We start from the raw sequence: 16,884 nt of genomic DNA, 5'->3' as shown, positions 1-16,884 counted from the left end.
ATGTAGACTACTGATTACAGACATACAGACAGGCACAATCGTAAAGAGTATTTCTTCTGTTCCAGGGAGGGTTCAAAACGTGTCAAATATCTCGGCAAATACATTTGCCGAATTTTATCGTAATTGAGTTATTTTGTATTGGCACTTTATTAGCTTATCAAACTCTAGTATTTTTTCCGACTTCACAATCGATCGTAAGTTACACCAATTTTTCAAACTAATTCCATAATCTTAGATTGAAATGGTAAATTTTGACAAATGCTTAAGACTTAAACTAGCATCCCTGAGAAATTGTAACAAGTGGAACTCAAAGCTAATTCTTTCTAAATAAAAAATCATACCTTGATTCTTTATACGGATTTACTCTAACTTAATTCCATATTGCATGGAACAGACAATATATGCTGTTATACTAAAGAATGTTTTTAAGGGCATCACATTTACTTTAAAAGAAATTGCCTTTAAATATGTATAGAACTTAAGAAATACACTGAAGTGGTATAGAGGATCAAGTACCTGCAATGAATAAGTATAAGATATTTTCATTAATATTGTGCGATGTTTTATTTTCACGTAGGGATGTTCTTTTGTGATACAATATAATGAGCAATAATGTATCTTACACGTAATATTTATGTACATTGGCATCGAAACATATTATTACAAAGTAACTTATTCTATTTTTGCGCACAATATGTTCACTAAAGTTAATTCTTTCATTATCATTCAGAAGTCTAACTAATAGATTCTATGTACTTCAAATTCACAATAATATACATTAGCTTTGTATACATGACATATACACTTATAGTTATCCACGTATCTTAAGAAGTATGCTTGTTTCATAAAGTCGAAATTACTTTTCTTCATGAAAATCGTATACTCATTTTCACTCAAAGCTATGCTAACAAAGAATGGAAATGAATACCTTAAGACATTTAGAAATTAATGAAACGACGTCGGAAAATTTTTTATTATCAACTAAGGTTCACACGAAATATTTTTCAACAGTTTGGTTCAGATACTATATGTGTGGAATTAAGTGCAAATAAACACATGTTTATCTACTTACAGCTACTCAAATATTTTTACTTGCAGTCCATGAGTTTTCAATTTCTGCTTACATACTTCGATTTATTTTCACGCTTCATCTTTATTTAGAGATATTTACAAGTCTTCTCACTACTGACCGACTTTGATATGGCTGAGTGTCCACTCGATAACAATAATAATACTAGAAATTAATTATGGTAGTAGTAATCAACCAATGAAAATATAACCGATTGAACAATATATGAATATAATATACATGTGTGTATGATTCACCATTCAATAACTAAAACCAATAAAAATATATAAAAAAGTCACTTTTGGCATTTTACCGACTGCTGCACCATGCATACATGGACTTGATAGTGAGATTACACCTATATTGACTGGTCAATTAACGATCGTACAGCAAAGAGCAAAATAACTGCAATAATCGCATATTGTTGTTTGTGATGATTTAATCATTGACTTCTGACAATATTCTTTTAATAACAGAAATGTACGTGCATATACTTCTTTTGCATAACTCAGTAAAGGAGTACATGATCTTGATTTGTTAGAAGTTTTATTATCAGTCATCATCAGAATCAAAGTTATCATCGGGTTCGCCCTCATCATGGGCGGTTGCCTTCGAAAGAGTACTTTCGCGAGAGTTAATTCGCCAAGGATGATATAAAAGCCTGGTATCTTGTCTCGAATGAATTGTCCCTGTCGACTTGGTGAACTGCTAAACCACTTGATACTTCTGATCAGGAAGGATGTAGTTATCCGAAGATTCTGCAGGACATGCGGTAACATCATTCGAGTTTGAATTTAAATGGTGACCAGCTAAATGGGAAGTCAGGGTCACGTTGTGGTGATATTGTGGATGGTGATAGTTGCTTTGTGGACTATGGTGCATATGTGATATCTGCGACTGGTAATAATCTCCTGGTGTATAGGGATTCTGATAGCCATTGTAAGGTTGACTAGCATAACACTGGCTGGGATTAACAGCACCTGGTGAAGCAGAACTCCACGTGAAACCGTAATCACTATGATGAATCTGATTCATAGGAGGTGGATATGACGATGGTGGTAATTGGCTGGAACTGGGAGTCAAGGGTGGCGAAGGCGTTGTTAATGCGCTGCTTGCATTACTTCCGCCTGTCGGCGTTGCTCCAAGTCTAGGATACGAGGAGTTTGTTGATAATAAAGGTGAATTTTGACCTGGCGTCTCTTTAGCACGCGGTGGCGAAACAGGCGGTGTCCGTCTTTGAGGTGTTGGGGCAATTTTGCTGCTTGAAGAAGACGAGCGTGAGGCAGGTCGCCTTGGTGCCACATTTTGTTGCTGTTGCTGCTGCTGTTGTTGTCTACATTTTGCCCTTCTGTTTTTAAACCAGACCTGTAACAGAAAAATAATAGAGGTACAATTAAGAATAGTGATGAATAATTATTAAAGGCATGATTTTAAATTTCTCTCTACTCATCGATATGATCTATATATATACACACTGAAAGGCGGAATGGGAGTTAATCGGTGCAATGAGAAAGTAATCGCGGGCGGATGGGCGTAACATTTCATTAAATCGCAACAATAACAACACATCCTGGTAAAGAAGGGAGAATGAGAGATCTGGGCACTCGGGCGAGTCACCCCTGGGATTCTTCAGTGGAACATATACATTCAAACGAAACGGTACACTATCCGTTGAATTCTAGTGCAATAGTGAGTGTGGTTCAAATCAAGAACTGTGGCATGACTGTAACAACAAACATACATGATCCCTGTGGCCGCCTGTGTATTGTGTGTGTGTGTGTGTATGTCGGTGTTTGTATGTATGCGTGCTTGTATATGATGTATGAAGAAGATGTATGCCTACATACGTGGGGTAGGTAGAGTCTAGAGAGGTAAAAGGGCGGAGAAACGAGAGAGGGACAAAAAGCCCCCTCGTATGCCGTAACCTCGTGCACACCCCTGTAATCCTCGTACAATGTGGCTAGGGGTTCGATCCTATGAATCTATGCTTGCCTTTGAAATCGGGTCCCGTTGTTGTTATTGTTATTATCACTGCAGTCGTCGTTATTATTGGCTAGCTCATCGTATACGACTCCCAGTGCTACACGCGTGTAAAGAATATATTTCAATCACAATCAGCAGTTGCAAGTATGATATTTACTCTGGCCAGTTTTAATAATAGCAATCTGAAGATACTTGTATAATTTCCACAACATTACAAAGAAAAGTATTAGTTTACGTCAGGTTTCAAATTTCAGAGTGCACTTAAATGAAACAGAACGCTTCGTTTTATTTAATGTTAATTGTAAATATTAAAAATTTACAATTATAAATAAAAGACTTTTATTTTGATATTACTTCTATACAAAAGAAAAACATTACGTGTCAACTTGCGAGAAAAGCGATCCTCGAGGTAGGAAGAACACAGCCCATTAACACCCCATGTTTACAATACGACACCCCTTCCCGACAAGGCGCAAACTGAAAGCCACCCTGAGCTAGCAGCAACCCCAATTCTAACCCAGCCGCCCGCGGCTTCTAACAGTGCTATTGCCTCCTCACCGAAGAGCGCAGCAACCGCTGATGTTTATATATCCGTACCGAGGTGCAAATTGCACACCATCTGGTTTACGTCCACCAAGTTTGAAAACAATTCCTAAACCCCACATGCCTGAAGCGGCGACCACAGTTGCATGGAATTTTATATTTTTATACTTTTCCTTACTATAAGATATCTTCATTTGTTATCTTAAACCAAGTCAAGCGTTAACATAGATAATTATCAAACATTATTTTATCAATTTTGTTATACATATGTACACCGTTTTTGGTAATTTATAAATAGAAAACCCATCTTTATTTCGTATCCCCTACCGTCTGTAGCCGGAGTTTTATTAGAAGAGTTCATATTTGCTTGAACTTTTGGCCAAGGGAGAGAAAACCTGCAATAAACATTTCCCGAACTTAACCGGTTACCGACAGTCAAATTCGAATGTAGATATTCGATATCGTCAAGTTTCCACGCGTTAAACCTTCTGCTCGACAAACACAGTAAAAATTACAAACAAGAATCACGAAATAGCCATCCAAATGTCGACTCGCAAATCAGCGCACAGCTACTGGAGTCGGTTTATCATTCTAGAAGTAATGGTTCCATATTTTTCTTGTATATTATACAAATATTTATTTGCCAATACTTGAAAAAATCGGAAACGCATCATGGAAAGTAATTTAAACTACTCATATAGATATTTATTTCAAAATTAACCTCGAAAGTTTGAAGCCCGAAAATAAAGTCTAATCCTTCAAGTAGTGAAAACTTAAACTAATAAATATTTTTGATTAAGTAGTTAAAAACAAAACTATTTCAGTCCCTGTACGCCAGTGTACATTGCACAATTGTGTGTAGTCACGTCTTGCATTACACGGAATAATTGTGGATACGTTCCCTTTACTACAAAAAAAATTTTGAACTGTAATGTGTTGGCCGCCTTGCAGATTTTATAATCATAGAACTTTTTAGATATCTTGACATGGAAAATTTGTAATACCACAGTAAATCCCAGATATATTATTTATCTGAAGTTGGATAAAAACGCTGCAAATAATTGAAAACTACAATTATCCGAATCCAGATAATTTTTATCACGAGGCAGATAAAATTATCTGTCGTGGGATAATTACAGTTCTCAATTGTTTGCCACGTTTTTATCCAACTTCAGATAAATAAACAGGTCTGGGATTTACTGTGATATGAACTATAAAAAAAAGTTCCTAATCCATATAGGAAATGCTCATTTTACTAAGAATGTGTACAGTTTTGTATAATCTAAAGGCCTACAAATTTTCTGTGTGTTTTTAATCAGATATAGGCTTTATAATTGTATATAGAACTTATCGAATGGTTTTTTATGGCTTGCGTAAAAAGATTCGCCCAAGTGGAGATTGCAAAATGACGGATGAACATCGAACGGGCAAACCGACTGACAGACATCGAGAAATAACGCAGCTGCGGTGTTCTCGTGCAGACGTATCTGACGCTGAACGCAGGGGCTATAATCCACGAACAAATCAACTAGGTTGTGCGTTATATCCTGCATTTCTATGTTGCTATACCTACATACGTGTATAGCGCTCCTGGCACCCGCTCATCCCACTCTGGTAATCATTTAAGTATGTGAGTGTACACAGATGCACACAATGGTACGTATAAGCAAGAACGATCATGACTGTATGACTACACTACACACGTTAACACATATGCACGTACGTATGCATGTGTGTAGGTGTGCATGTGTGCATATTTTATGTGTGGATACCCTTTCTAGTTGCGCGCTATTCACAACGGCTTAACTTCGTGCGGAAACTCCAGGACAGATTTTCTTCGCTTTTGTCCTATTTTCACGACGCTGACGCTTTGCAGTCCCACTGCATACCATACCACTGTGGACTTAATCTTGGGACCTATATGAAAATTTTGGGTTCCTTCAAGAAAAGAAAACAAAAAACATCAAAGAAAACTGAAGCGAAAAATCTCTTTCGTTACCAATCAATGAGCTCATTTTTGCTGCAGGCAAAAATGATGAGTTTTTGTAAAAAGATGCGTTTCTCTGTGGGTTTCGATTGTACCATAGGATGGATAATATCGCCTCTATTTTTACTTTCTAACTACCCGTGAACAGTGGAATTAAGCAGGATCTTGTTCAATTTCTTGCAAGTTTTCTGTAATTCTCCTAAATTTGAGAGCTGTTCTCTTTTTGTTATAAACACTTAGTCAAAATTAGTTCATGTTTCTTTCTTAGTTTTGTAGTAGTTTCATAAAATTCGAAAAGATTTTTCTTCGAAGTGTGCTTGAATAACTCTAACTTTCTTATAGTCTGCTTTACATTAGGGGAATAAAGATGTTGCAAGAATCGCAATAAAATCGTCAACGAGTCCGTTGGCTCATCTATCAATGTTCCAGCTGGAACAATGATAAACCTCAGAGAAAGGGAAGTTCGACAACTTCGTTCAGAGAGTAAATACCTTAAATCTGGTTCGGGCTTGCAAGAGCACGAAACTTTTTGGATGGAAGATTCCTGTTACATTATGCGTCCGTGTGTAACGTATAATGATTTGCTATGAGTTGTCAACTTTGTATTGTCTAGTAAATAAAAGATTTTATACTCTAATTTAATTAATTTTAAAATATGGCCTACATTTTCTTTTGCACAGCATACTCAAAACGTAATTAATATTATTTACGACATAATTTTTTAAACTATTTTCGTGGGCTTGTGCAAACGTTAGAAAATAAGTTACATATAACAATAACAACGCGCTTTTAGTAAAACAGAGTTGTGAAGGCATGATGCATATACAAATACGTTAAATAATTACGACATGTCAACATTCATTTTTTTCCTTGAACATATTTGGCTTAGCTTTAGTACTTTAAAATTCCCATTGTACCAGGCGATGAAAAAATCCAGTGCGTAATTGGTTGAGTTTTTAAAGAAAAAGAAAGATATTTCAAGATCACAAATATAAGAAATAAGACAGCTCGGAAAAGTACACTGTGACTTGACCGTCACGTCGGATTCCCCAGTCTGATTCCTGAGAGAAGATCCTCTAGCACGACCAATTTTAGTCTTTTTCGCGCAGCCCATTGTTCAATTTATCAAAAGAAGGGATTTGTCGAGATGTTTCAGCCAATCTGAGTGAACCTCTTCAAATCAATTAAAAACTAGTTTCTTTGACTGATTTACGACACTGGCTTTATGTTTTCTACTGCTTGTCTGTTTGCTTACTAAACTGAGTGTGGATAAGGTTACCCCAGCAGGAGTCTTTGATCTACAGCAAATTACATATCGTTGGAATCGGAATAATTCGAACATTCTGAATATATTACTTTCAAGACGGGGATTGCAGAATTATTAATTTTTAACTTTTTAATTACAAAAAAGAGTGACTGAGTCAACCCATATACTCGCCTAGAAGATCTTCTCTCAGGGAACATCCTAAACCTCATTTATAAGAGAACGAGGCAGGGGAGTTGGTACAGCGTATATCAAAAGGGTCATACATACCTACGTATCGGTTTGTTATGTAAATTGATCATTAAGGCTCGGTATTCATTTAATGAATTATGATTTTAAAAAATGTGTTTTAAGACTCTTCTGATCATTATTTTAGTGACAAAACTAAAAAAGTAGGATAAAATATTGAAATCGGAAATACTACATTCGGGAAGGACACTATTTTCTAAACTTTGTAAATTCGATAAGTGATTTTGTCTATTTTTTGGCTATTATATATACATATATGATTTACCTGTACTCTTGATTCCGGTAAGTTAATCTTAAGGGCAACTTCTTCTCTCATGAATATATCAGGATACCTAGTCTTCCCAAATAGAGCCTCCAAAACATCCAGCTGAGCTCTGGTAAACGTTGTTCGTTCCCGGCGTTGTTTGCGTTGATTCATACCTGAAATAGAAAAAAGAAAAAGAATATTAGATTTAATTTAACAAATTTAACCTTATATGCGTATTTTAATAATATAAAAATTTTCGAACATAAAAATATAAATTAACGGTAAAGACTATGTACTAGCATAGTATATTGAAGCAAACTTTTAACCTTACACGGGTATTCTTCTCATAAAAACAAAACAAGATATCGTAAATGAGTGACTGATCTTTCTTATAGAATATTCTTGTCCAAAATGTATCACAAATCGAAGGTGATGATGATGTTTAAAATCTTTTTTTGTCTTGTGTGGTCTTTTTTTATTACAAAAATTCGTTTCCCAGAACTTCTTCAGTTTTTTAAAATGCAAAACATAAATAACTGCATTTTTACATAACTGAGATTTACAACTAAGTATCGTCCATTTTGAGTTTCCTACCTTCTATTCAGTTTTCTCGGAATTTTATATTCAGTTTTAAGGCTTTACCTACAGTAATCGTTCTCAGTACCTCAAGTTTACACGCAAAAATAGTGCGAGAAAAACACATTCGTAGGTACTTGCTTGACAGTCGTATTGCTTTGATCTTGTTATGACAGTTGCACATAACCTTATTTCTTTAATGTCTCAATTTTAATGAAGAATTATGGAAATAAGTGATGCTCCATCTGGAGCAAAAAATATAATATCAAAAATATGATGCTCCATCTGGAGCATCACTGAAGTTTGCCTTATCACACTACCTCTTATGAATCCTGATCTATTTGAATGTAATTCGTGTACACGATAAACACGACAGGAGACTAGTGCATTTCCCTTTTTTATGATTTTGGGCCTAAACATAATTTCAGCAGTTACCTCTTGAGATCCCGTTCTTAATTGCCATATCTATTTTCACGTAAACCTTTTTCAACACTCGTCTTAGTTCATAGTTAGCCACCACAGCGCTACCATCTTAGTGCACATAGTCAATAGAGTAGATTCGTCCTAGGTATTTGGTACCTTTACCCTGCCCTTTTTTCATGTCAAACGAGAGCTTTAGTTTTTTCCTTCAAGAACCGTCAAGTTAAAATTTGCCATTAGAATTGTTTCTTTGTGAAAATATGAAGTCGTTCAAGTATTACGAAAGCATTTTTCCTGTCGTATTCCAGCCCCCCCCCCCTCCCGGAACTCATATAGACATCCGTAAGGATTCTGTAGAGTGTAGACCCCCGTAAGATTTTTCTTACCCCCCCCCCCCCCCCTCACTCCTTTTCTTTTTTGTTGAAAGTATTTTTTCGACGAAAGGGACAAGACAATCTTATATCTGGTATATTAATTATTTGTGATACAAGACACTTTGGCGCATTTTTTCGCTCAAGTGTGCACTGAGATAAAGGTTTGTTTAATTCAAAGAAATTTGTTGTTCATCCTTATATTTATTTGGTTCAAATGAATGAATTTTTGGTTTATTTAAATAAATCTTTTATTTAACTTAAATAAAGTACAGATTTTGTTAAAGTGAAGTAAATTTTTTTTTACACCTAACCTCAAAATTCAGCATTCCTTATAAAAATATTATATTAGCTGGATAATATGTTTATTGTTAATCGTAATTATCGTTATATATGTAAAAGCAGAAAAAATTATTCAATCCGATTATTTAATTCTGGTTAATTTCAAATAGTCAACAGAGAATGTGACGTTATTATAAACCACTTCTAACATGTGGTTCTAGCTTTGTCCTTTAAGTCAGTTTCAAAAAGACTTCAGAGATACCGGTCGTGTACCTCGAGAATGGAAAAAAGCCAAATGAAAAATTATAAATTTTAAATATTTGTTCTTTTTAAAATTGTATTTCATGAAACAGCTAATATAAAAAATTTTAAACCTAAAAACTACAAACAACGCGGAGATTTCTGTTCGGGGGTACGGGGTTCTCTCTTTTCATCATAAATTTAAAGATTTAGGCCTTAAATAAACAAGAAATCAGCACAAAAGATCAAACCGAAGGGCCTATGACAAAGTCACCGAACGAGTCCTTGGGGTTCCGGATAGAGGGTCCTTGTACCAAGGGTTTCTGCTGAATATGATTATAAAAATAAATATGCAGTCGCAAACAATTGTCCAGGGGTGGTCCCGAAGGAATGAACCCCCAAGCGGAGGTGTGAAAACTGTGCCAAAAGCTGAATGGCACCTGGGTGAGGTGTCTAGAACGGTGAGTCTGGGATACCAGGCGACCTCTCAGAGTACGCAGCCTCATCCTTGCATGCGCGGCTCTACAAGGATGGACGAAGCCTTTTCCCTAGTTTCTCGTGGGGACAACAATGACAACACCAAACATAGTTATAGTAGGTGCGGTTCAAAACAACAGAACGCGCAGGGCTCCGGACAATGGATCGGCTAACAATGCCGACCACACTAGAGCTGGGGGAGCCAATGAAAATGGATTCAATATGATGGATCGGCGGGATCTCGCGACCTTTAGCTGGACGGAGCGACTGAATCACGACTTGCTAGAGTGCTACGAGGTGAGTGTGGCCCCTGAACGGGGTTACATGGCACGGATACATGCTCTGTGGTGTTAAGAGAAGTCTAGAGCGGAGAGAGAGGTGAGTCAGAGAAAATCAACAGTTTCTCTCTGACCCATCTCGACTCTTCCAAGACCCTCCAGTTACTGTCGAACACCCACCCAAACCAGAAGAGGTCGAAGTATTTTGGAGAGAAGTCTACGAAGTTCAGCATAGACTGGACGAAGACTCAGAAAATATAAATAGCTTCAAAGAGTTATGTGTTGCCCTCATAACACCTTATAAAGAATGCCCACCCATCACTACCGAGGAGGTGAAAAAAGTATTAAGAGGGATGAAGAACTATTCCGCACCGGGACCAGATTGTATCAAAACCTTCTGGTGGAAGAAGTTTCCCTCAACCCATCAGCATTTGGCCCGTATTTTCACCTCATATTTAAAGTTGGAAGAGCCGATTCCGGAGTGGTTGGTGGAAGGGTGCACAATAGTTCTGCCGAAGATAGGCAACTTAGCTGACCCGAAGAATTACAGGTCAATCACTTGTCTGAACACACTGTATAAGATATTCACAAATATCCTAAATGATAGGATTATTCGGGCAATTGAACCTGTGTGGCAAGAAATGTATGAACAACGAGACTCAAAGAAAGGCGTAGCGGGATGTCGGGAGAACCTGCTCATCGATAGATGTGTCTCCAAAGATGCAGCATTCTACCAGCGTGATCTATCGATGGCCTGGATTGATTATTGGAAAGCTTGCGATTCGACCTCCCATAGACTTATCATCTGTCTTTTGAAAATCTTAAAGGTTCAACCGCAAATAGTTGGTGCATAGAGAGATTGATGCCGCTTTGGAAAACCAGATTTACTATCTCATCTGGAAAAAAGTCGTGTGACAACTAACAAGGTCACCTTTCAGAGAGGTGTCTTTCAGGGCGACACCATGAGCCCACTCCTCTTTTGGCTTACATTATTGCCACTATCTCTAGCACTTCGCCATTCCGACGGGTGCTTGTGCGGCAAACCTGCAGATCGAAAGTACAAGGTCACTCATGTATTTTACATGGATGATCTTAAGATCTATGCTAGAAACAAAGAGCAACTACATCTAGCTCTAGGGATTGTCGAACGATATACTAAGGAACCTTAGCGCTAAAGAGACTTATACATACCTGGGCGTGCCACAGAGCCGCATTCAGAATGTGACATCTATAAAGGATACCCTCCGAAGCAGATACAAACGTCTAATCCGGCAGATTTAGCCTTCCGAACTGTCGGCGAGGAACAAAGTATCTACAACGAACATGCTTGCCGCCCCGGTAGTACTCTATTCATTTGGAGTAGTTCCATGGGCGAGGAACGAGCACAGTTCCCTTAATATCGGGACAAGAAAGGTTATGCAGATGAACAAAAGCATGCATCTTAAGTCTTCCGTCCCGCGACTGTACATCTCACGATGTCAAGGTGGTCGCAGAATATTGAGTCTTGAATGTCTTCACAACACGATTATTCTGGGTACAGCACATAGAGTTGCAAATGGAAGAGACCTTCTTCTTAAAATGGTCAGGAATCACGAAGAAGTCGCCAAAGGAGCGTTTCTCTACAAAGCAGCAGAGGAGGCTGCTGAAACACTCGAACTTAACTTCAGTATTAGGGGTGAGCAAAATGCATCAAATCTTATCTATCTCGAATATTCACTCCTGAAAGCCCGGATTAAGAAAGCACAAGAGAAAAACTTTCGTGAACAGCTCCTCGATAAGAGGATGCAGGGTATCTTCCACAGAAATGTGAAGGATCAGTCAATGTCTTGTGAGCTAACGTTTGCTTTGCTTAAATCGCCCGGATTGAAGTCTGGTACGGAGGGTTTAATTTTGGCATGCCAAGACGGTATCATTTCCACTTCCACATTTTGGATGTATTTCTTGGATGTATGAAGCTTTCATTGGTTAGTAGCCTGAAAAGCATTCCTGCGTGTGAACAATATGCTAAAACACTTGCGGGAAAAATACAGAAGGCGGCCGTCCGTGGGTCGCTCCGTGTCCTCAGGGTGCACGAGACTTGCTGGATCGTCGTATTGATTCCGTTACAGACTGTAACCACCTATCTCACGGTCGTGAGACATGGTTGTGGCTGAAATTTTACCGCGATATCGCTGGGATCGAGTGCGGTTGTCCTGATGACAAATTTTTAATTATATGTACTTGTACATATATATAATTAAAAATTTGTCATAAGGACAACCGCAGGATTTCGCCGGGAGCGGGTGCTAATCTGAAAAATTGCACCCGCTTCCAGCGAAATCGCGGTAAAATTTCAGTCACAACCACGTCTCACAACCGTGAGATAGGTGGTTACAGTCTGTAAAGGAATCAACACGACGATCCAGCAAAAGCTTCGTGCACCCTAAGAACACGGAGCGACCCAAGGACAACCGCCTTCTGCATTTTTCCCGCAAGTGTTCTAGCATAATGTTGACACGCAGGGATGCTTTTTAGGCCATTAGCAAGTGAAAGCTTGGCACCTCCAAGAGCGCCGATGATAAGGACGATCAGTTTAACAGAATATTCCGGGTACAATCGTTGCAACTCCCTTATAAGGTCTCGATACCTCTCTTTCTTTTCATTCTCCTTGGTGATAATGTTTTTGTCAGCTCGTGCCGAAAATTCGATAACGAACATGCTTCGCTTCTCGAAGTCAAGAAGAACCATGTCAGGCCTCGAGTGAGCAACAGAAACAATTGTCGAGAATATAAAGTTCCAGTATATGCGGCACTTCCCATGCTCGACAATTGACCTTCTCAGCATAAAAACATAAACCCAATACAACTTTCTCGGTGCCAGCCCCCCTCCCCCCACTTCCGACATTCCCTTATTAACTTAAGTTTGGTGGAACGAAAGTTATAACTACAATCTCCACCATATGACGAATTTCTACTTAACTTAGACATGATTTCGACTCGCAAAATAAACTTATACCATAAGAGAAGTGGTTTGCCGTATAATATATAAAAACTGGGTTTTTGGAATGCTAGGGGAGTGAATGATCTCAAGGTAAAAGAATTGCGAGAAACTATGCATGTAAGGAAACTGGATATTTTATGTGCGCCTGAAACAAAGAAAAAGGGATGCGAAACTAAAGACATAGGAAACGGCGTGTTGAACGGCGCATTTTAATTATAGTCGAGAGTAGATAGTGAATCACATGGTAGCCAAGGAGTAGGTCTGATTTTAAATGAAAGTTAGAAGCAGCATCTTGGAGATCATGATTTTGTATCTCCCAGACTGTTGTGGGCTAGAATGAAAGTAGGAATCAGAAGATTATTTATCATAGCATGTCATGCGCCAGTTTATAGTGATCCCAAAGACGTAAAAGAGGCCTTCGAGGGTAGGCGATATAGGTGATTAATATGTACACCTGGTCCAAAGAAAATAGCCACAGAATAATTGACTTTGTTGTTGCGGATGAAAGACTAAGAGAGCTGGTGAAAGATACAAGGATCATGAGTGGTTCTGAATGCAATACTGATCATTACCTTCTGATCTCCAAAATTAACTTAGGTCGGAGATGGAGAAAAAAGAGAACCAAGAGAACGAAATCTATTCGAACCTACAGAAACTGGATGTGCGAATAGATTTCCAAAATAAGATAGACAAAAGCATAGATAGGGCAACATAGGAGGACCGTATAAAAAATAAAGATAAAGAGGGCGTCTGGACGATGATACTGGATATCCTTGTTATACTATATGTGCAATCAAAGTATGTGGTACCGCGGTTGTAGGAAGAATGTCTGGTGACGCGTGGTAGAATGATGAAATTAAGGCTGCCCAAAAAGCAAAGAGAGAAGCGTACATGAGAACTTTAAACATCGCAAGTCTTAGCAATGAGGAAAGAAATAGGCGTATAAATGGTTACAGACACAAAAACAGGATAGTTAAACGATTAATTAAGGAACGTGAGCAGAAGAAGAGAAGAAAATACAAAACGACTTTGAAGGAAGCAAGAAACTGCTTTATAAAAAAATGAAGGGAAACAAAAGTACCGAATTTGTCAACAGGAGAAATAGTAATGGGAAATGCTGTATGATGCAGACGGAATACTAGAGGCTTTCAGAGGCTATTTTAGGGGACAGTTCGGAGATGACGCTATAGGACAACACAACCGCATAGGTAAACACGATGCGTTAGAAAACTCAATTGAAAAAGTATATGTCACTGAGGTTAGTGGATATAATTAAGAACTTGAAAAACGGTAAGGCTGTCGGGGTAGACTGTATTAACGCTGAAATGGTTAAGCGTGGTGGCGAGTACATACCGCATACACTGTGCGAATTGATAAATTTATGTTTTGAGATAATAGACATCCCAGACGATTAGAAAAAATCGATTATCGTACCAATATATAAAAGAAAGGGAGATAAAAGCGACTGTAATAGTTATAGAGGGATTAGCTTATTAAATACCGTAAGTAAAATATACTCAAAAATACTTTTTCGTAGGGTAATGAAATTAACCTTTGACAAGGTAAATAGAAGTAAGCTTTGGGAAGTCTTGAAAGAGTATGAAGTCAATGGATAGCTCCTACAAGCTATAAAAACAATATATGCGGCTAGCAAAGCGAGTGTAAGGGTAAATGGGAATATGAGTAACTGTTTCGATATTATTCATGGAGTTAAACAAGGATGCGTTATGTCTTCATGCTTATATATATTATTTATGGACAATTGTTTAAGAACGGCTCTTTTCGACGAAGAGGGTACTATACAGTAGCGAGACCTGGACCTATCAAGAAGAAGATAAGAGTAAAGTTAATGCAATTGACATGAGATTCTTGCGCATGGTATTCGGGAAAACTCTGATAAACAAAGTGAGTAACGACATAATTCTCAAAGAATGTGGTGCAGAAGAGATGTTAGTAGACACATGGGAAAGAAATCGGTTAAGATGGTTTGGGCATGTTGAGAAAATGCCAAATAAACGACTTATGAAACAAGCGTATCAAGGTAAAGTAAATGGCAGCGTGCCCAGAGGTAAACCGCGGAAAGAATGGTTAGTATGTGTAAATGTGAACCTAGTTAGAACAGACGTAAGAAGCCACAGAAACACGAGAACCTGCATGAAAAATGGATGGACATAAAGAAAACTATGCTAGGACAGAAAAATAAGGCGACAAATAGTTAATAAAAAGAGTGTCAGTAGAGTGAATGGCGCCTGAAACAAAAGACCTTGGATACTAATGGACCCAAGTGGGCAAACTTACATGACGACTTTGTGTGAATCTTCACTTGGGGTGGTTGCTAGAGAGATTGATCAGCAAACCTGGGTCGGAGCAGTGTTGCGGAACGAACGTGTTATTTAAATAAATATCACGAGAATTCTGGATCAATCTAAAAATTTCGTATCCCTTTCTCACATTATTTCCTCCCCCTATCGGCTATTTCTATGGATAGAAAACATAATCGATGTCATAAATCATCTTTGCAAACGAAAGGAATAATTAGTTTAGATTTTAGGTTAGTCAGGCAGGGAACCGTGTCCGTAACACCTTAGCATGCCTAGCGGTACTTTGTAGCACAGCTTTGCATTGTACTTTTTTTAAAATAAAATAAATATTTTCATGAATTCAAATAAACAGATTTTAAACAAACGCAATGTTTTATAAAAGTAAATTTTTGTTTAAATCAATTGAATCGTATTAAAAAAATTATTTCTTTCAATCAATAGGCAAGTATTTTCCATTCTTTCTAAATAAATAAACCTGTTTTTAATTGCAGCAAAAAACTTCTTTCTTTCAATTATATGAATACAACCAAATTTTTTTTTTGATTCAAAGAAGCATTTTTTTCAGTGTGAAGTTAACATTCGAAACGAAAGCGAGGCGAAGGCAAGGCATAGTCGAGAAGACAGTGAGTACTCCGACGTTACGTTTGGCCATAAAGGTATCACTGTCGCCGAACGACTGACGTCAACTGGCAGGTGGTATATATGGACAGCGTCGTAGTTTATTAGCCAATCAGTTTACAGAGCTTTTTTGGTGGGGAGTTGCTTTAATGTCCTAGGCCAAGAAAGTCTACTTTCTCGGCCGACACACATGCGCGTTTGATATTTCGCCCCGTGTGCACTGTTTTACGCCGCATACTTGACACAATATAGTATTAAGATCTAGGCCTATAGAAATACTGCTTTAGGGCTCGTTTTGAAGCGCTAAAATCGTACTTATGAAGGAGGCATGATAAAAAGCTGTATGCCGGAGGTTCGACTATATAGAACTTGAAGAGGCATCTATAAGTATTAAACTGATTTTCCTAAATGATGTGAATATTTAATTTTTGGGAAAATTGTAATGGTCACTATTTTGAATTTTGCATAATTATCCATTTTACAAGTGAAAACTTTTTGTAGTATGCTAACAGCTGCCACTGTCTCAGTGAGCATAAAAATACCTTCCAATTTGAGCCTACTATCCCAATTTAAAGACCTCGCCTAGCTTTTCCCATGTTGGGTACGTGGAGAAACTCAAAGGTCTTGGAACAACGTGAAAAGTTTCCCTATTATACTCTGGTTTAGTGCAAAAATTTTTTCTAGAAAAAGAATTACACCGAACTCTCGCTTTCAGACATGCCGTTCTCAGCCTAACTAAAACCGTTTGCTTACGCAGTTTTTCAGGGGAGTAGGGCGAGAGCGTTTACGACATTATTTATACTAAACTTCATATTCACGTCACTTTCCGCCTAAAAAATTACAATACAAGGTTATTAAATTTTAACGACAAGTGCAATATCACACACATGCTCACACGTATATAAAACTTGTACCCTCTGTTGTGTCCAGAATAAGCATCGGGCCAAAAAAATTTTGGGGACTTTTTTGCTTATTTTTTT

At 37.8% G+C, this 16,884-nt stretch overlaps 1 protein-coding gene across 1 annotated transcript in view; it reads right to left on the bottom strand.

Annotated features, from left to right (window-relative positions):
* Positions 1-576: 576 nt before the first annotated feature.
* The window catches only part of LOC117176241 (homeobox protein OTX1 A-like), a 47,489-nt gene continuing 31,181 nt past the window's right edge, over positions 577-16,884 (bottom strand). Inside the window, exons 3-4 of the mRNA XM_033366388.1 lie at positions 7,361-7,515; positions 577-2,434 (exon numbers count right to left, since the gene is read on the bottom strand). Of these exons, the coding sequence (XP_033222279.1) occupies positions 1,778-2,434; positions 7,361-7,515 (812 nt within the window). The 3' untranslated portion in view covers positions 577-1,777. The remainder of the gene's footprint in view (positions 2,435-7,360; positions 7,516-16,884) is intronic.

Source organism: Belonocnema kinseyi, chromosome 7 (assembly GCF_010883055.1).
Source record: "Belonocnema kinseyi isolate 2016_QV_RU_SX_M_011 chromosome 7, B_treatae_v1, whole genome shotgun sequence".
Taxonomy (NCBI): domain Eukaryota; kingdom Metazoa; phylum Arthropoda; class Insecta; order Hymenoptera; family Cynipidae; genus Belonocnema; species Belonocnema kinseyi.
This window is presented reverse-complemented; position numbering and strand designations above follow the sequence as displayed.